The sequence below is a fragment of the Camelina sativa genome, chromosome 11 (genome assembly GCF_000633955.1).
Source record: "Camelina sativa cultivar DH55 chromosome 11, Cs, whole genome shotgun sequence".
NCBI lineage: Eukaryota > Viridiplantae > Streptophyta > Magnoliopsida > Brassicales > Brassicaceae > Camelina > Camelina sativa.
The window spans coordinates 5,670,888-5,686,213 of record NC_025695.1 but is presented as its reverse complement, the minus strand read 5'-3'; the positions used below and the strand labels follow the sequence as shown (position 1 = coordinate 5,686,213).

At 35.7% G+C, this 15,326-nt stretch overlaps 4 protein-coding genes across 4 annotated transcripts; 1 reads left to right on the top strand and 3 right to left on the bottom strand.

Moving 5' to 3' along the window:
- LOC104721835 (probable small nuclear ribonucleoprotein F) lies at positions 963 to 2,646 on the bottom strand. The gene is made up of 5 exons (XM_010439900.2): positions 2,513 to 2,646; positions 1,908 to 1,995; positions 1,758 to 1,795; positions 1,452 to 1,516; positions 963 to 1,252 (listed from the first exon to the last, which is right to left on the bottom strand). The coding sequence occupies exons 1-5, from the start codon at positions 2,516 to 2,518 to the stop codon at positions 1,183 to 1,185; spliced, it is 267 nt and encodes an 88-aa protein (XP_010438202.1). The 5' UTR covers positions 2,519 to 2,646; the 3' UTR covers positions 963 to 1,182.
- LOC104721834 lies at positions 6,185 to 7,255 on the top strand. Its single transcript, XM_010439899.2, has one exon. The coding sequence runs from the start codon at positions 6,216 to 6,218 to the stop codon at positions 7,089 to 7,091; it is 876 nt and encodes a 291-aa protein (XP_010438201.2). The 5' UTR covers positions 6,185 to 6,215; the 3' UTR covers positions 7,092 to 7,255.
- LOC104721833 lies at positions 8,043 to 10,064 on the bottom strand. Its single transcript, XM_010439898.2, has 6 exons — positions 9,807 to 10,064; positions 9,438 to 9,555; positions 8,774 to 9,343; positions 8,598 to 8,697; positions 8,423 to 8,495; positions 8,043 to 8,330 (listed from the first exon to the last, which is right to left on the bottom strand). The coding sequence occupies exons 1-5, from the start codon at positions 9,887 to 9,889 to the stop codon at positions 8,470 to 8,472; spliced, it is 897 nt and encodes a 298-aa protein (XP_010438200.1). The 5' UTR covers positions 9,890 to 10,064; the 3' UTR covers positions 8,043 to 8,330; positions 8,423 to 8,469.
- On the bottom strand, positions 11,393 to 13,298 carry LOC104721832 (AAA-ATPase At4g30250-like). Its single transcript, XM_010439897.1, has one exon. It carries the CDS (start codon positions 13,044 to 13,046, stop codon positions 11,493 to 11,495), a length of 1,554 nt encoding a protein of 517 aa, XP_010438199.1. The 5' UTR covers positions 13,047 to 13,298; the 3' UTR covers positions 11,393 to 11,492.

The following is a 15,326-nucleotide window of genomic DNA, read 5'->3' as shown; positions in this document are numbered from 1 at the left end:
ATCTTTTTGTATATCCGTGATGAAGAGCTTCAAGACGCTGACCAAACAGGTTTACAGGTTTTTGCTTAGAAACTTTTCAGATCCATTAATATTGGAACTAATTTGCTGACTTTGTATACATATATAGATGCAAAAATGTTTTTGTATATCCTTGATGCAGATCTTCAAGACGCTGATCAAGACTCTTTGACTAACCCCCTGTACCGATCGACGTACGACTTAGAAATACGCAAGCTTAAGTCTTTGCTTTTTAACCTTTGTTCTATTTGAATTTTAACCGTTTGTGAGATTTCAGTAACGATAATCTTGAATCTTTTGATGCCTCGATCTATAGATAATACGTAAAACAACGCAAAGCTTCATGGTAATATGCACTTCTTTGCCGTCTTCTTGCATTTCATTTTCAACCATCTCTATTGAGTCTCAATCTATGGCATTGGGACGTAACAAGTCCGGGACATTACTGTAAATTTAGTGTTAGTTTTAAAAAAAAAATTGTAATTGTCGATTCATAGTATTGATTCAATTACATCAAAGGAAATGAAGAATGTACGTACCGGTCGATACAAATTAAATGGCGAAAAAAATAAGAATGTCAAAAACGTTCGAAGGCTAAATACATATATACTACACACGCTTTTTAAAATAAAAAAATAGTCTTGTACTACAAGATGGTTGGTTTTCACGTTTTGCTAATACTAATCTATTACATGCATGGCATGGTCCATTATCAAACGTTCTCATGGTGGTACTGTTCGTCAGCATGTTCTAATATTAAATCGTGTTAGTCTTGTACTATAACAAAAAGAAGAATTATTATACGAAACAGAATCAAAGTGACTATATATATAGTTTATTTGTTTACACAACACCGAAAATTTTCCTCTTTTATTTTTTCAATAATAGATCAAAACAGTCGGGTACATTGCAATTGACAACTCCTTTTGTCGCATACATTAATGTGATTGTGAATGTGGTTGGTTCGTTTTACTTTCAAGATCTCATAAAACTACATGATGCATCCCATCTCAATGAAAAGGAACACGGCAGGAAGTTCGTTCTACTTTCAAGGTCTCATAAAAACATCACACTCAAATCTCACGAATATGGGTTGAATAACTCATAGAATACAAGATTGAAAAATACAGAGACGATCGATTTCTAAGTCCTCAAAAGCATAGGCTAGTCTTGATCAGCATCTTCAAGTTCTTCATCTTCTGGCACACCTCGGACATACAAGACATTGTTGCATCTGTGTGTAAAAATTAGGTACTATTAATTCAAACGGAGCCGTAAAAATTTTAATGCAAGCAATTTACAAAACTGATAGAGAGGCGTGGGTCTAGTAGTAATGGCTAAGTCCAATTCATCACATTCTCGCTGGAAACATATACTGAATTTTTGAAGGAGACAACTAAGTAAAAGATAATGAGGTAATAATATATATTTACCTGATCAAGATCTCTCCAAGGTTTCCTGTCAATTGCCCGTCGATGGATTCCTCAGTGTTTCCCAGCTGCATAAACACAGTTTGGAAAATCTCAATGGCTGCAATGAAATGAAGATCTATGTATCTATTATACGTATGTGGGTTATATTATATCATTAATAGATTGCAGCCTTCCCCTAAAACTTTTTAAATAGAAGGCACATTAAGCAGGTCGTTTTTGACAAATATAACATCAACCTCTGTTTTAAAAGTACAGAGATCAAATTATAAAACTTAAAAGAATTGAAGATAGGAGCAATGACCGCACCTGCAAGTTCATGTAGGAGTCAACAGAGGCGAGGAAACCTGTGAAAGTAACAACAGATTCAGGGAAGACTATATAACAAGATATAAAAGCTCTGATCAACCAAAACTGTAAAAAAAATTCAGCACATAAAGGAAAATATATAGATGATACCTTTGTATTCCATTCCCCATTTAAGCTTAACGATAACAGTCTTGCCAGTCAAGTTGTTCAAGAATGGTTTCGGGTTAACTGGAATGGTCTGCAAAACACAAAACAAACATGGATCATCATCAAAATACTACTACCCCAATGAACTCGAAGCATCTCAAGTATCAGAATGGAATGAAACTATGCAGTGACTATATACTCTTAATAACATGTAAAACAATGGCAACAAGTTTAGTATTGGAGTCAATTAACAAAACCAGGATCTTCAAAATACCATTTAGAATGAACTCAAAGCATCTCAAGTATCAGATGGAAATTTTCACAATGTTCTTGTTCCAACTCTTAATTACATATAGCACAAAGTATAGAGAGAGAGAGAGACAATTACGAAACCCAGGATTCACAAATTCGCAATCGTATACACTAAAAACCACACCCATCGATCCATATATACTTCTAATTAGATAAATCTACAGGAACGAGGAGGATGAATCGAAGAAAACGAAGCTGTAAGAGCTCGGAACACAGATTATGAAAGCCCTAATACTACTAAACAAGTGGAATTCCAAAATTTGAGCTCAACGAAGAAGAAAGAGATGGGAACTTACAGCCATGATTTAGCGGTACGAAGCGACGAGAGACGAAAGATTTGAGAAGATGAAAAATCGCTTCTTGTGTGGTTTCTTCTTCTTCTTCGATCTCTCGATTTAGGGTTTATGGTTTCCAGATTCGTTCCTCAACAACTAAACAAAATAAAAAAGATCGGCGCCTCAAAAAGTTTCAGACAAGGCCCAATATTAATTTATTACGGCCCATTAGTTACCCATATTCAAAAATATAAACACTTAGGAGGAAAAATATCAAAAGAATCCACAATTTTTAAATTTGAAACGAAAAAAATATGAATTTTCGAGATGTCGTTTAGTCCTAAAGTTTAATTTGATTTTTTGATAAAATAATAAAATTTCGTTGACTTGGCCATTTCAGTCACGCCGTTAAGTTTTTGTTAACGGAGTTAATTTTCTTTTAGCAATCTCCGTTTAACCAATGGACCATGTCATGCTTTCAACAAACACTAGTAAAAAAATTTTATATATCTTATATATAAAATATACATTCATGTTATTCTTCACAAATATTACCATCTGACTGTGTAGACATTCTTGAATAGTAGTAAAACTCACGTAAGTCCACTTCCGGCAATGTCAAATTCCAAATGGGTGCAAGAATGGTCAGACTCAGAAGTATGTAGCTCATTTTTCACGACGACATTTGCTCTTTAAAAACCAAATAAGAAAAGATTAGATCAAGTAACAAGAGAAAATTATAAGTTAAAAAAATAAGACGAGATATAATAAAGTTTGTCATGCTTTCAACAAACATTAGTAAACAAACTCTATATATCTTGTCTTTGCCTAAATGGAGATTGTTAACGGAAAATTAACTCCGTTAACGGAAATTTAACGGCGTGCTTGAAAGTTTATGCTTTTTCGTCCCAAATTTGAAAATTAGGAATCTTTTTTGATATTTTTTCCGATTATCTAACCTGTGTGATTTATCGTTCATATCTATCTTAACATTTTTAGAGTACATTTTTGTGTCATCCTTTCTTATCTCTGTATCCAAACAAGTCCTAACTAAATTTTCTACAATCCTTACAACCAAACACAATGATTTCCTTATTTGATAATATTAATTTCCTAAAATCTATCTACCTAATTTATACTATTTAATACATTAAGTTAATAAAAGTTTAGATTTTTTTAGCATATGATGTGATTTGAATTTTTATAACTGGATATATATTTTAAAAATTGTTTTAGAATTTTTGTAACCAAACAAGTATATTCGGATATAAATTATTTCACATTTGAGTTATTTTAATATATAATGAATATCTATCTTAACCTTTTTATTAATTACTGTGAGAACACACATATATAATAATGTAACATTTATATTAAAACTCAAAGAAACTTGATCTATTTATAATATATTCAAAAGTTTTTTTTTTAAATTGCCATGTGGTGTACCACGGGATCAAACCTAGTTTTATACATCGATTCAACCATTCATAATTCTTCGATCAGTGATGATTAAGCGGCATATTTTCCCTTTTCACCGATCCAACAAAAAATACTCATAACATGAGTCCTAAATATTTCGGATGTAGCAGCTCATGTAGTCATGTTTTTGGAAGTATAAACCACAAACATATTTGAAAGTATATGGAGAGTATAAGCAAATAAGTGCACGAAATCTGGATTGTCTTAAATGATTTATGAGTTCTGAATTTGCATTTAACAGTGTTTAAGTCACGCTTACCTTTCCTTTATGCGATTGGATGTGATGATCAAATTTCGTCAGCTTACCTTATAAAATAATAGCTGGCTTTCTTCTTTCTGACCATCCAATATTCCAATTCCATAGTTTAAATTATGTATATAACATTCCATTAGAATTGTATAATTATTAGATTTAACTTAAAACGTGCGTTAATCACATATATGATATTTGACAAAAGGATTGGGTGAACCACCCATCAAATTCCTTTTTATTGTATTGGATCATCTAGTGCAGTGTATTTGTCAATCTTCTTAGGCCATTTTCATAAATAAATAAATAAAAACAATATTTTTTTACTATGATAATGAAAACGCATATAAATTCAGCATGCTAATAGAAAAAAAGTTATCCACATCGTGATTTTTATATGTTTGAACAAAATAAAAATAACCTTTTAAGTGTGAACTCCGAACTTCGGAGTCCGAAGTCAATCATCCAAGTTTTTGCGTTTAAAGGTAATATAGTAACATTGCACCCGCAAGAAATGTTATAAAAAAGGTAAACAAATCAAACTTTGTGATCAAGCAATGTGAATAGAGTAACTTAATTATGACTTATGCCTTGCAGAGTAAGTTGATGTAAGTTGAAAAGTGGAGCCTGTGGCTCTAATTGCTTTACTTTAGTGTTGTTCTTAAACAATTCAATTCCATTCATCATCACTACTCTTCCACTTCGTCGATTTCGTATACCAAAACTAGATTAATTTGTGAAAGTATCAAAAACTATAGAGTATAATCATCGTGTTAACCCCTACTTGTAATAACGGAAACGAATATTTAGTGTAAGCCGGAAAAAGTCATTTTCCGCTGACCTCAGTTACACGCAACGATTCTTACCTCAGCACTTGTTTTGTATTTTTAGTTTGTCAGACTGTATTAGTCTTTCTCTTGATTGTCTCGACTATCTTCACAAATAGTATGTTTCATACAGTTTTATTTGTCGAGGCTTTCTTTTTTTTTTCTTCCTTTTTCCTTTTAATATAAAATTAATTGAATTCCTACTTTACAAATATATCAAATGAGAATTGTTTCAATATTTTTATAGTTTGTGTTCCCTAATTATTTTTACTGAAACAGACGTGTTGGCAGGTCGATCATATTTATATGTATGATTTGATTGTTTGTATGTAATACATGAATAACACATGACTTTTTTGTATTATAAATTAATGGAATGGAATGTAGTGTATTATATAAGTTATTTTTGTCAAAACATCGAATATGATATTCGAAGTTGTATACTAATTCGAGTCTATATTTTATACAAAACATCGGTTAGCTGTTGTCCAAGTCTTTTTAATTTAATGGTTGGGTGTATAGTTTTATGCAAATTTTCGTGATCGTGGTATGAATTTTTTGGTGTGCAAGGCATATAGTCATTTCAACCAAAGTTTTACATCATGGAGAAAATTTTAAATTTCGTTTTTTCAAACATTATTAATTGTGTTTGAAGAATTCTATATCTATCATTCTTGACCCGGCTTTTATATAATTTCTGAGATGAAAATAAACATTATATCGGAAAGATTCATGAATAAATGATCAATGATATATGAAGACTAGCTAGAGTTACTATTCTTATACGTTATGAATATTTATTGGTTTGGTTACTGTGTAATTGTATGAGAATGATATTACCTACATCTCCACGTACGTAACAAAATAAACATGAATCAACAGTTAAGAAAATATACATGCTATATGTTGTTGTTAAAACAGTAAGATTGTTATTACCACCATCATATATGTAATATGTCATATATAGAACTGAAATAATATTTTGAAAGATGATGAGAAATTTGGCAAACGCAAAACTTGGAGCGGGTTAAAAAACTACAAATATATGTATTGTATAGGGAAAACAGTCAAACACCAAAAGAATTCTAACCCGTTAAGTTCAACAATATAGTTTCCACTTTAAGTTCTTGTAAAAGTATTTGACCCTTCTAGAAGGCCATGTATATATATGTATGATGACAAAAACTTAATACTTACTTTCAATATCTTCATTGTCTTTCTCTCTCCCTCTCTCTCCCTGAAAGACATGGATACTTCCAAAAACACTAATCTCCAAAACCCTACTAAACTCACAAAACCATTTCAATATTGTCAAGAAGAAGAAAAAGAAGAAGCACTATCTCTCCGAGATCTTCCCCTCAACGCCGGAAACATCAATCCCACCGCCACCCCAATCACCACCGAAGAACACCGTGAACCATCGACCGAGCTTTTTGAGTTTCTTACCTCAACCTCCTACGACGTTTCTCCGGCAGAAAACATAATCTTCGGCGGCAAACTCATCCCTTTAAACTACCAAAATGTCCTCTTTTCGCCTCCTGAACACATTAGCCCTCGAATTCGCGCACGGTCCGAGTCCTTATCCGCGATACAAGGCCATAAGCTTAACCGTCCCGGAAGTAATACCGTGGCACGTCTTGACAATGCCGGACCTATGAGGACAAGCCGTTCTTTAGATTACCGCAAGCTCTCACGTGGCCCAAACACCGTACATTCTCCACCGACAAGTAGTTCGCCGGCCAAAAACACTGCAAAGGCTGAGCCGGCGTCCTCTGGAAGTGGAAAAAGTGTAAGACCAAGGAGATGGTATGTGATCATGTTTGGAATGGTTAAGTTCCCACCGGAGATTGAACTCAAGGATATCAAGAACCGTCAGAGTCGTAGGAACATTCCATCGGTTATATTCCCGTCACCTACTAACCGGAAAACTCGTAGATCTCGATCGCCGTCACCGTCTCCTTCTTGGAGGTTTCTCAACGCTTTAAGTTGCAAGGAGCCTACAAGCGTGGCAGCTACGGCGCCGTTTTGGGTGCCACATCCTTAATATTACTATATTATCCCTACTAAAAATTGCTTTGCTGTTGATTTAGAAAGGACAGGATCGTTATTTTAGTATAAGTTTCATCGATATTCTAATTTATTTTTGTGAAAGAATGTCGATTATTGTAATTTATTTGGTGAATCGATAATAGTTTGGAGTTTGGAGTCTTTGGACCATAAACATATCCGTCGTCACAACTTTTTCTTTTCTTTATGATTTCTTTTTTTTTGTTGTTGTTTTTTATTTTCAGCTCATTTGTTTGAATATTCCAAAGCATATTTTTTACATACGAGTACGTTGTTATTTTTGAAATTTAATTGGTTAGGTGAGGAATGAATGAATGATGATCGAAAGAGGCACGAGAAGGATATGAAAAATATTTATTACTTTACTTTTTCCTATGGGACTTGTCGATTTTATATGATTTAGACAGGAAGTTATTATATCTTTTTTAGCATTTATTTGTGTTTTGAAATTCATGGTTGATAATTGGTATGTGATCAAATTCCATCTTAAGAGACTGTGACATGCACCTTTCTTTTTGTCCAAAGATTTCTAGATTTATAATCATTATACTTTTTTTTCTTTCTTTACAAATCAATTTCACCATATTCATGTGTCTATATAGTGTACAACTTTATAAAGATTTTTATTGAGTTTATACTTGCAATAGGTGAAGATTTTTTTTTTTTTTTTTTGATTTCAGAGTTCTTAATAATGTGTATTGACAGTATTGTTGTTGTCCGGATTGTTTTCACTAGAATTGACTTTAAATTGATGATACGTTTGAGCTGTGACATTTAAGATTTGAACGTAGTGATGAAAGAAATTGACACGTCAACTACAATGAGCATTTTTTTAAAAAATAAGGTAAGACAACAACAATGATTTCGAACAAAAGACTTGTGAAGTAAGTGAAAGGGGACAAAAGAATGTTTTTGTTCTAAAATAATATCTGAGAGGCAAACAAACACTGGAGATATCATTGAACACAACACGCATTTTTGGTTTTCTACAGGTACACGTCTAAACCGTAGCTTCAAGTTTTACAAATTGTATCTTACAAATTTACATGTCCCCTATATGTTTCCCTTTGGATAAGAGAGAGTAATAAAGCAGACTTGTCCTTCTTTGAATCTTTGTGACAAAGCTTTATTTAACCCTCTCTTCCTTCTTGAGGGATGTTGAATCAATCATGTAGCATCATCTAACGTGTGTACGCAAGAATTTGTGAAACAAAACCTGCAAGATCCACAAGAAGGATGTAACGTTTAATATAAACATTGTTTTAGAAAACTTGGAGTTATGATTTTCGATTCTGAAATATCATTCACCTGTCAATTTTTTCTTGAGAGTATTTCCGAAACCATTGTTTAGGTTCTCAAGATGAATAAACTCGAAACGGTACTGCAAGGGAGGAAAACAAAGGAAACTGATTCTGTTAAAAGAAACTGATGGAAAACAATAGTGTGGCATAACTCATGAGCAACCAAGAGAAGAGGGACTCACTCAGAAGAAACAAGATTAGCATAAAGGAAAGAATGAGCTGAATCGGGCGGCTAAATGGAACGCGAAAACGTCTTTGATAAAGACTGACTCTGTCAAAGAGCTGCACAATAAGAAACAGTTTAAGACTTTACGATCTGACATAGTCGTGTAGAGATGACCTAATCTTGGAAGCTTACCTGGTTAAAATCACGACATCTCTGCAACCAAAACAGAGGTTTGGTTCTTTTTTCTTTAGGAGTGGCTTCAATCTGTGACAAAAATCTCTTCCTCTCTTCTTCTTTCACATTACCAGGAACGTTAATCCTCAACGCACTGATATTAGGAACATTTGGTGAACTCCAAGTTCTTCTTGTACCAGCTTTTTTATCTGCTTGCAAACGGATTATATCATCAGCACTTTCAGGACTTCCTCTCTCGTCAATGTCTATCACACAATCTCTTCTACCATTCATCTCAGCCATGGAACTCGTCGAGGAATCTCTCAAGTTGATGCTATCACTGTTTAAACTATCTGACGTCTGAGAAGATCCAGATAGAAACATAGCAAGATCATCACGCTCTTCTTTGTTAAGATCAACCCAACGCAAAGGTTGTTTCCCATTCTCGCTTAACGCTTCTTGCAAAGAAGATTCTACTCGATAAATCTGGTTTTCAATAGCGGTGACAAACTGTTTATGCCTAGTTAACGTAGTGTCATCTCGACAATTTCCATGGCTCAACCTTACAGCTCTCTCAAACTCTTCCAACTGAATCAAGTTTACAACAACATAAACCAAAATCACAAAACTTGACAGAAGTTTCACAAACAACATACCATGAAAGAACATTATTTATATATACCTGCCATTTAGCAGTGCTCAAAGCTGCTTGGAGTTCTTTGCAGAGCTCGTCTGAATCTAAAGATACTCGTGGACCTTGTCTCTTCTCTTTAATCCACAACCTATACGAAGACTCCATTCTAGAAAAAGGATAAAACTTTGCGAATTAGATATCTCAATTCATTACCTATTTGCCACAAAAGCCCCTCACTTAGATCATGCTAGAAGAGCCAAACCAATCACAAGAAGAAGAAAAAATACGAATTACAAGAAACAGAGAAGCATCAAACTCAAAAACCCCTATTTCTCAATTAAATTCCGACTAAGCAGAAGAAGAAGAAGAAGAAGAAGAAGAAGAAGAAGAAACAAGTTGAGATAGAAAAAACATTACATATCAGCAGATTCTTGAACCTCCTCAGCTGCGGAGAAAAAAACATCCTTTTGCCATAGATCGAAACTATTAGCAACCATCATCTCTCCCACACCAAAACCCCCTCTCTCTCTCTCTCTCAATTAAGACCAAACCAATCTGCAAAATCTTCGTCGGAATAGATTCTCTCTGATTAAAATCCAAATTAATAGATTCTCTGCTCCCCTTCTCTTCCCTTCTTCCTCTTCTTTTGCTTCTGCAGGAAAGAAGGAATTTTTATTTTCCCAGCTTTACGTTTTTTTTTAACTAATAAAACGTTTAATGGATACAATAATAATAATAAAGAGGCCTCCACTAATCCACCTTATTTCATACGTGGCATACCTCTAATGGAAAAGAATATATGTTAAGATGGTCTTAGCCGCAGGAGATTACTGCGAAGAACAAAGAAAAACATCAAGAATGTCCCGTGTTGTTGTTGTTGGGCCGCAACATCAACTCTGTTCGCCAACTCATTATTATACTACTACTACTTTTAATCAAGTCAAATGCTAATGAGTCATGCTTCGTGTTTTTTATTGTCTATATATTTAATTAGCATTTGATTTAAATAATGAATAGAGTAGTATGAAATAGTTATTTAGAGTGGCATATGTAACGCATAGTTAAACTAATTTAATTGACATTAATATATGACTAACAAATTTCCAAAAAACAAACTTGGAATCATCACTATTAATTCTCACCTCTCAGAAAGAAAAAAAAATCACAACCTTAATTTTGGTGGTTTAAGTCCTCTTAACTAACTAACCACTACCATGTCCATGATATAGTTGCCAAGACCGGTTCTTGACATTAACTGGTGGTTCATTTGAGGTGATTGAGATTCCCAAATTCTTATTATTATGGAATCTAAAATTTGGGAATGTGGGATTTCAGAGATTGGGCCATAATATATAACAACACCTTTTTTCTGATACCAACCACTTTGATAGGATTTCACTTCATTACTACATTGTCAAAAGTCAACAATCTTTCACCGGTCAAGATTGTAATGCATATATATAACAAGGAATTACAATTGATGGATTGATTTATCAGGTTACTTTTTATAAGTTTGATGTCGAACTGTTTTGATGTGATGATTCTTTTAATGTCACTTGTCAATTAAATTGGTTTCCTAAACAAAATTTTAAAAACTTACTGGTGAGGTTTGTGACATGGATGCATAAATGGGTGTGACACTAGCAAAGTTACAACATTCACACGTCAATTCTCTATTATCTCCTCTTCCACCAAAAGCCATATTGGTTTTTTAGCTGCATTTAGAGTCAAGTATGAGAACACAAGTATGAGAGAAAACAAGTACTAAAACAAAAAAAAAAATGGTAGGCCATTGATAATTCAATCCTACAGAAGCTCACAAATAACTTGCCATGTAAAGATCCAAACCTTGCAGCATCAGTGAACATAACCAAATTAACCACTAGAAACCAATTTTGTATTTGAAGGTTTGGCCTCATGTTAATTTATCAACAAAACCTTCTAGCAATCTCATCATAGCCGTGCCTAGACTTAAGAGTATCACCAAAATGGATAACCTCATATCATATAAACTAATGTCATATATTATAATATTTTGACTAAACAAAACGAATAATTTTGAAACACACATGAACCATTAGATAAATGATCCTACTACTACATTCATATCTCCTTCTCTTCTTCATCTTGAAACCCAAAAACCTCTCTGTTTCTATTAGGACTATCCAAAGCTCTCTTCTCTTGTTCTTCCTCTGCTTCTTCTTCTTCCTCCTCTTCACCTTCCTCTTTCTTCTTCTTCAATCCAACACTCTTCTTTCTCTTCACAACTCTCTCCTTCAACACACACACAAGCTCTCTCACCGCCTTCTCCGCATCACTCCTATTCCTAATCAACACTTCACTAACATCAGCCGGCGTAATCTCTGCCTCCTCCACACATCCCTCCATCTCCTCCAAATCGACACCATCAATTTCATCCTCCTCAAGCCTCAGATAATTCTTCAACAGAATCTTCAAAGCCGGAAACTTACAAAAACCCATGTGAATATGCATATCCATCCTCCCACTTCTCAACAGAGCAGAGTCTAACTTCTCAATATGATTAGTCGTGAACACAAAGATCTTCTCACTCCCACAACAAGACCAAAGCCCATCAGTGAAGTTCAACAACCCCGAGAGAGTCACCGAGCTTCCCGGTTCTTCCAAACCCGACCCGTTTATTAAACCAGGGTCATACTCATAGCTCCCATTCTTCTTCTTGTTCTTCCCTAGTTTCGTCAAATTGATCGAACAATCAATATCCTCGATAACAATGATCGACTTAGAGCTAGTCTTCATCAACAGCTTCCTCAATACAGAGTTGTTCTGAACCTCAGTGAGTTCAAGATCGTAGATATCGTATCCAAGATAATTCGCCATTGCAGCGATCAAACTCGACTTGCCAGTTCCAGGTGGTCCATACAACAAGTAACCTCGTTTCCAAGCCCTTCCGGTCTTCTGATAAAACCCTTGTCCGCTCGCAAACTCTCTTAGATCCTCCATGATCCGTTTCTTCTTCTCAGGATCCATAGCAAGAGTATCGAACGTGCTCGGATGCTTGAACCTCACAGAATCCCATGGATGGCTTCTCACATCGAGCGAGACGCCTCTCGAGTTCGTGTAAAGAAGCCTCTCCTCGTTTCTCCGGCGTATCTCCTCTGATTTCCCGACAATGTAATCGAGGTAAGAATCTAAGACAAGGTCTTTGTCTCTCTTGTTGATCTGTAACGTAAACCCTCGTTTCTCTTCCGGCATTGGTCTCCAGGAGAAGCTCTGTACTTGGCGTTGGACAACGACGTGTTCCCATAAGACAGTGACGCCGTTAAAGACGTCGGTGATTCTGTCGTTGTTGGAGAGGCCAAAAGTGACGGAGCTCGAGTTAGGGACACGTGTTAAGCTGATACGTGTGTTGTTGTTTCTGCTGGAAACGGCGCCGTTGACGGTGACGGAAGAGCTGAGGTATAGCTGAACGGCGTTGTAGAGCTCGTTGGTGTTGACGCCGTCAATCTCTGTTATATCGAAGTAGGTGTGGGAAGATAACACGTGGCGGAGGCGCGTCAAGACGTGGAGGAAAGCTAGTCGGAGCTCCGGCGGGAACACGAGCTGAAGGATTGTTTGACAAAAGGCTAACATACCAACTAGGGAAGCCATTGTTGTCCAATAATCACTCATCCTCATCTCTTCTTACTCTGTTTTTTTTTACAGAGCAAAAAAAAAAAAAGATTGGTTTTTTTAAAAGGAACAGAGTAAAGTTTTGATCTTTAGGGAGAAGTTAGAGAAATTGAGAAGTGGGTTTAGCTTAATTATAGAAATAAGAGTGTGGTTTTTTGAACTTATTGTTCTTGAGATTTGGGAGGGAAAAATTGTTTAGTTTGAGGCTTTTGAGAGAAGAGAAGAGAGTGACGTTGGGTGGAATTTATTGAAATATGAAATAAGTGCTCACCTCAATTTATAAGCAATTGGAGGAGTCTTACTTTTTTTCTTTCTTGTTTTGATATTTGCGGATATGTATTACCATTTATTTTGTTGTGTATGGTGCAAATAATGTAAGCAAGTAGGAGTACTATTACTCAATTATTTCGTAGGTCTATGGTTTTATAGGCTTACAAAATCAATTACAAGTTATCGAGTGAATGGGACTGCCGAGAGGGGTAATGGTTATGTGACATGTAAATCTCACGTCGGATACTATTCGACTTTTTTCTTTTGTCCAACAATATGATAAGTTTATTTAAAAAAAATAGAAATTCACTTTTTTTTTATATATATATATTTTTTTTTGTCAACAAAGTTAAAAGGTTTTTGGTACTCACTTCTAAAGGGAGCATGATACAATCAACTAACTTACATAAGAGGATAGAAAACCACGGTATGTTGCTTAAACAAGCGAACAACATCCGGATCAAGCTACAACATAAGAGATAGCAAGCTTGAAAGCCTAGGTACAAACAACTAAAATAAAGATAAAGAGGTACTAAAACCATAAAGATAGTGAGATCCACCAAGTAGAAATGCCACATAAAGTGACGGGAGGCTGACCAAGACCAAATCACTGGCCGCAGAACGACAAATTGCCACACTGGAATACAAAGATTCCATCGGGTTTTTAAAAACCTAACTCGCACTAAAGATGATGAATCTTCAGCTCCCTGAAAAGGGAGGCAGCATGTAGGTTGGGAACAAGTTCCCAAGAGTCGAGTGCCGAAAAAAGGGTCTAAAATAAAGTCACCTTGTTACACCACGTTGAACGATCTAAATCGAGTAGATAGCAAAGAGCAGGGATCAAGAAGAAACCGTGTAGACAAGGGAGTCGAGATGAGGGAAGAACAAGAGAGACAACAACACCAACCAAAGTTTGAAAAATATCTCTCTTTATAGAAAGTTTTTGTGAAATGACTCTCATTAAATGAGGAAATTAAAGTATCTCCATTGGAACAATTAGCTTTTGGATCTTTCAAGATTAATGGACCAAAAATAGTCCATAAGTTGGGGTCAGCCATAGAGGCATTTCTCTCCTTGTGAGAGGAGGAACGCAAAATATGTCTCTCCCATGAGGATTGTACATTTAAATTGTGCCAAATAATTTGTACAATTTGCATATTCATGGTCTTATTCATAATTAAAGCTAAATAGAATCCTGATTTTTCTGGCGTTGTCGAGGCCATTAACAAGAAAAAGAAGCACTCCTTCCAAAACCGTGATAACAGAAATTGATCCATATTTTTTAGGAATTTTTCTGTGCAAGACTGGGCCAATAAGGGGAAGACTAAAGTCTGGCCCAAAAACCAGAAAGAGAGAAATTGGTCCATCTCAATTTTGTCGACTCTTCTTCCTCGGCTAAGAGTCTTAGAAGCAAACCAGCGGATGCAGCGGCTAAACGATGACACAGCAACGAGCGCCGGTGAAAAATTCCGGCCTGGGGTAGGTCCCAGCTGCGACTGGGAAGGGACTCTTCTCGCGATTTGTGAATTCGTTGGATCTGGACGAGCAAACGAGATAAATGACGGGGCAAGCGACCCATGGCAGATCCAAAGAGGTAATAAACTCGATCTGGGAATTGAAGCAGATCGGAAGGTGACATTAGTAGCTTCATCTTCGACACAGTTTCCATCACGGAGAGGCAGAAGATGAGAAGTCAGAGAGCTTGGAGGCATGGAAGAGTTCTCACCGGTGGCAAAGTTAGCCAGCGGAAGGTGAAAAAAGATTCCAGAAGTAGATATGGTTGGAGTATTTCCACCGGTGGAGGAGACTGTAGCTGTCGGAGCAATCTTGTTTCTGCGGTGGCTTTCTCGAGCCATGAACCTCCGGTTACGAGCACAGAAACCCCGGTTACGTCAGTCAATAACTCAGACCACTCCGAGAAGCCAACCAGGCTAGGAGGAACCACGACCACCATGAGATATCGCTTTGTCTGATAACAAGTGTTAGTGGTTGAATCTTTGGCCGCAAAACACAGAG

Excerpts from the sequence above, each read along its gene's own strand:
- LOC104721835 (XM_010439900.2), bottom strand. Across the intron at positions 1,796-1,907 it reads ATGGGGAATGGAATACAAAG|GTTTCCTCGCCTCTGTTGAC; the intron begins GTATCATCTATA and ends TTACTTTCACAG. Across the intron at positions 1,517-1,757 it reads ACTCCTACATGAACTTGCAG|CTGGGAAACACTGAGGAATC; the intron begins GTGCGGTCATTG and ends GTGTTTATGCAG.
- LOC104721834 (XM_010439899.2), top strand. The coding sequence starts at position 6,216 with ATGTATGATGACAAAAACTTAATACTTACTTTCAATATCTTCATTGTC.
- LOC104721833 (XM_010439898.2), bottom strand. The coding sequence starts at position 9,889 with ATGATGGTTGCTAATAGTTTCGATCTATGGCAAAAGGATGTTTTTTTC. Across the intron at positions 9,556-9,806 it reads GTTCAAGAATCTGCTGATAT|AATGGAGTCTTCGTATAGGT; the intron begins GTAATGTTTTTT and ends TCCTTTTTCTAG. Across the intron at positions 8,698-8,773 it reads GATGTCGTGATTTTAACCAG|CTCTTTGACAGAGTCAGTCT; the intron begins GTAAGCTTCCAA and ends CTTATTGTGCAG.
- LOC104721832 (XM_010439897.1), bottom strand. The coding sequence starts at position 13,046 with ATGAGGATGAGTGATTATTGGACAACAATGGCTTCCCTAGTTGGTATG.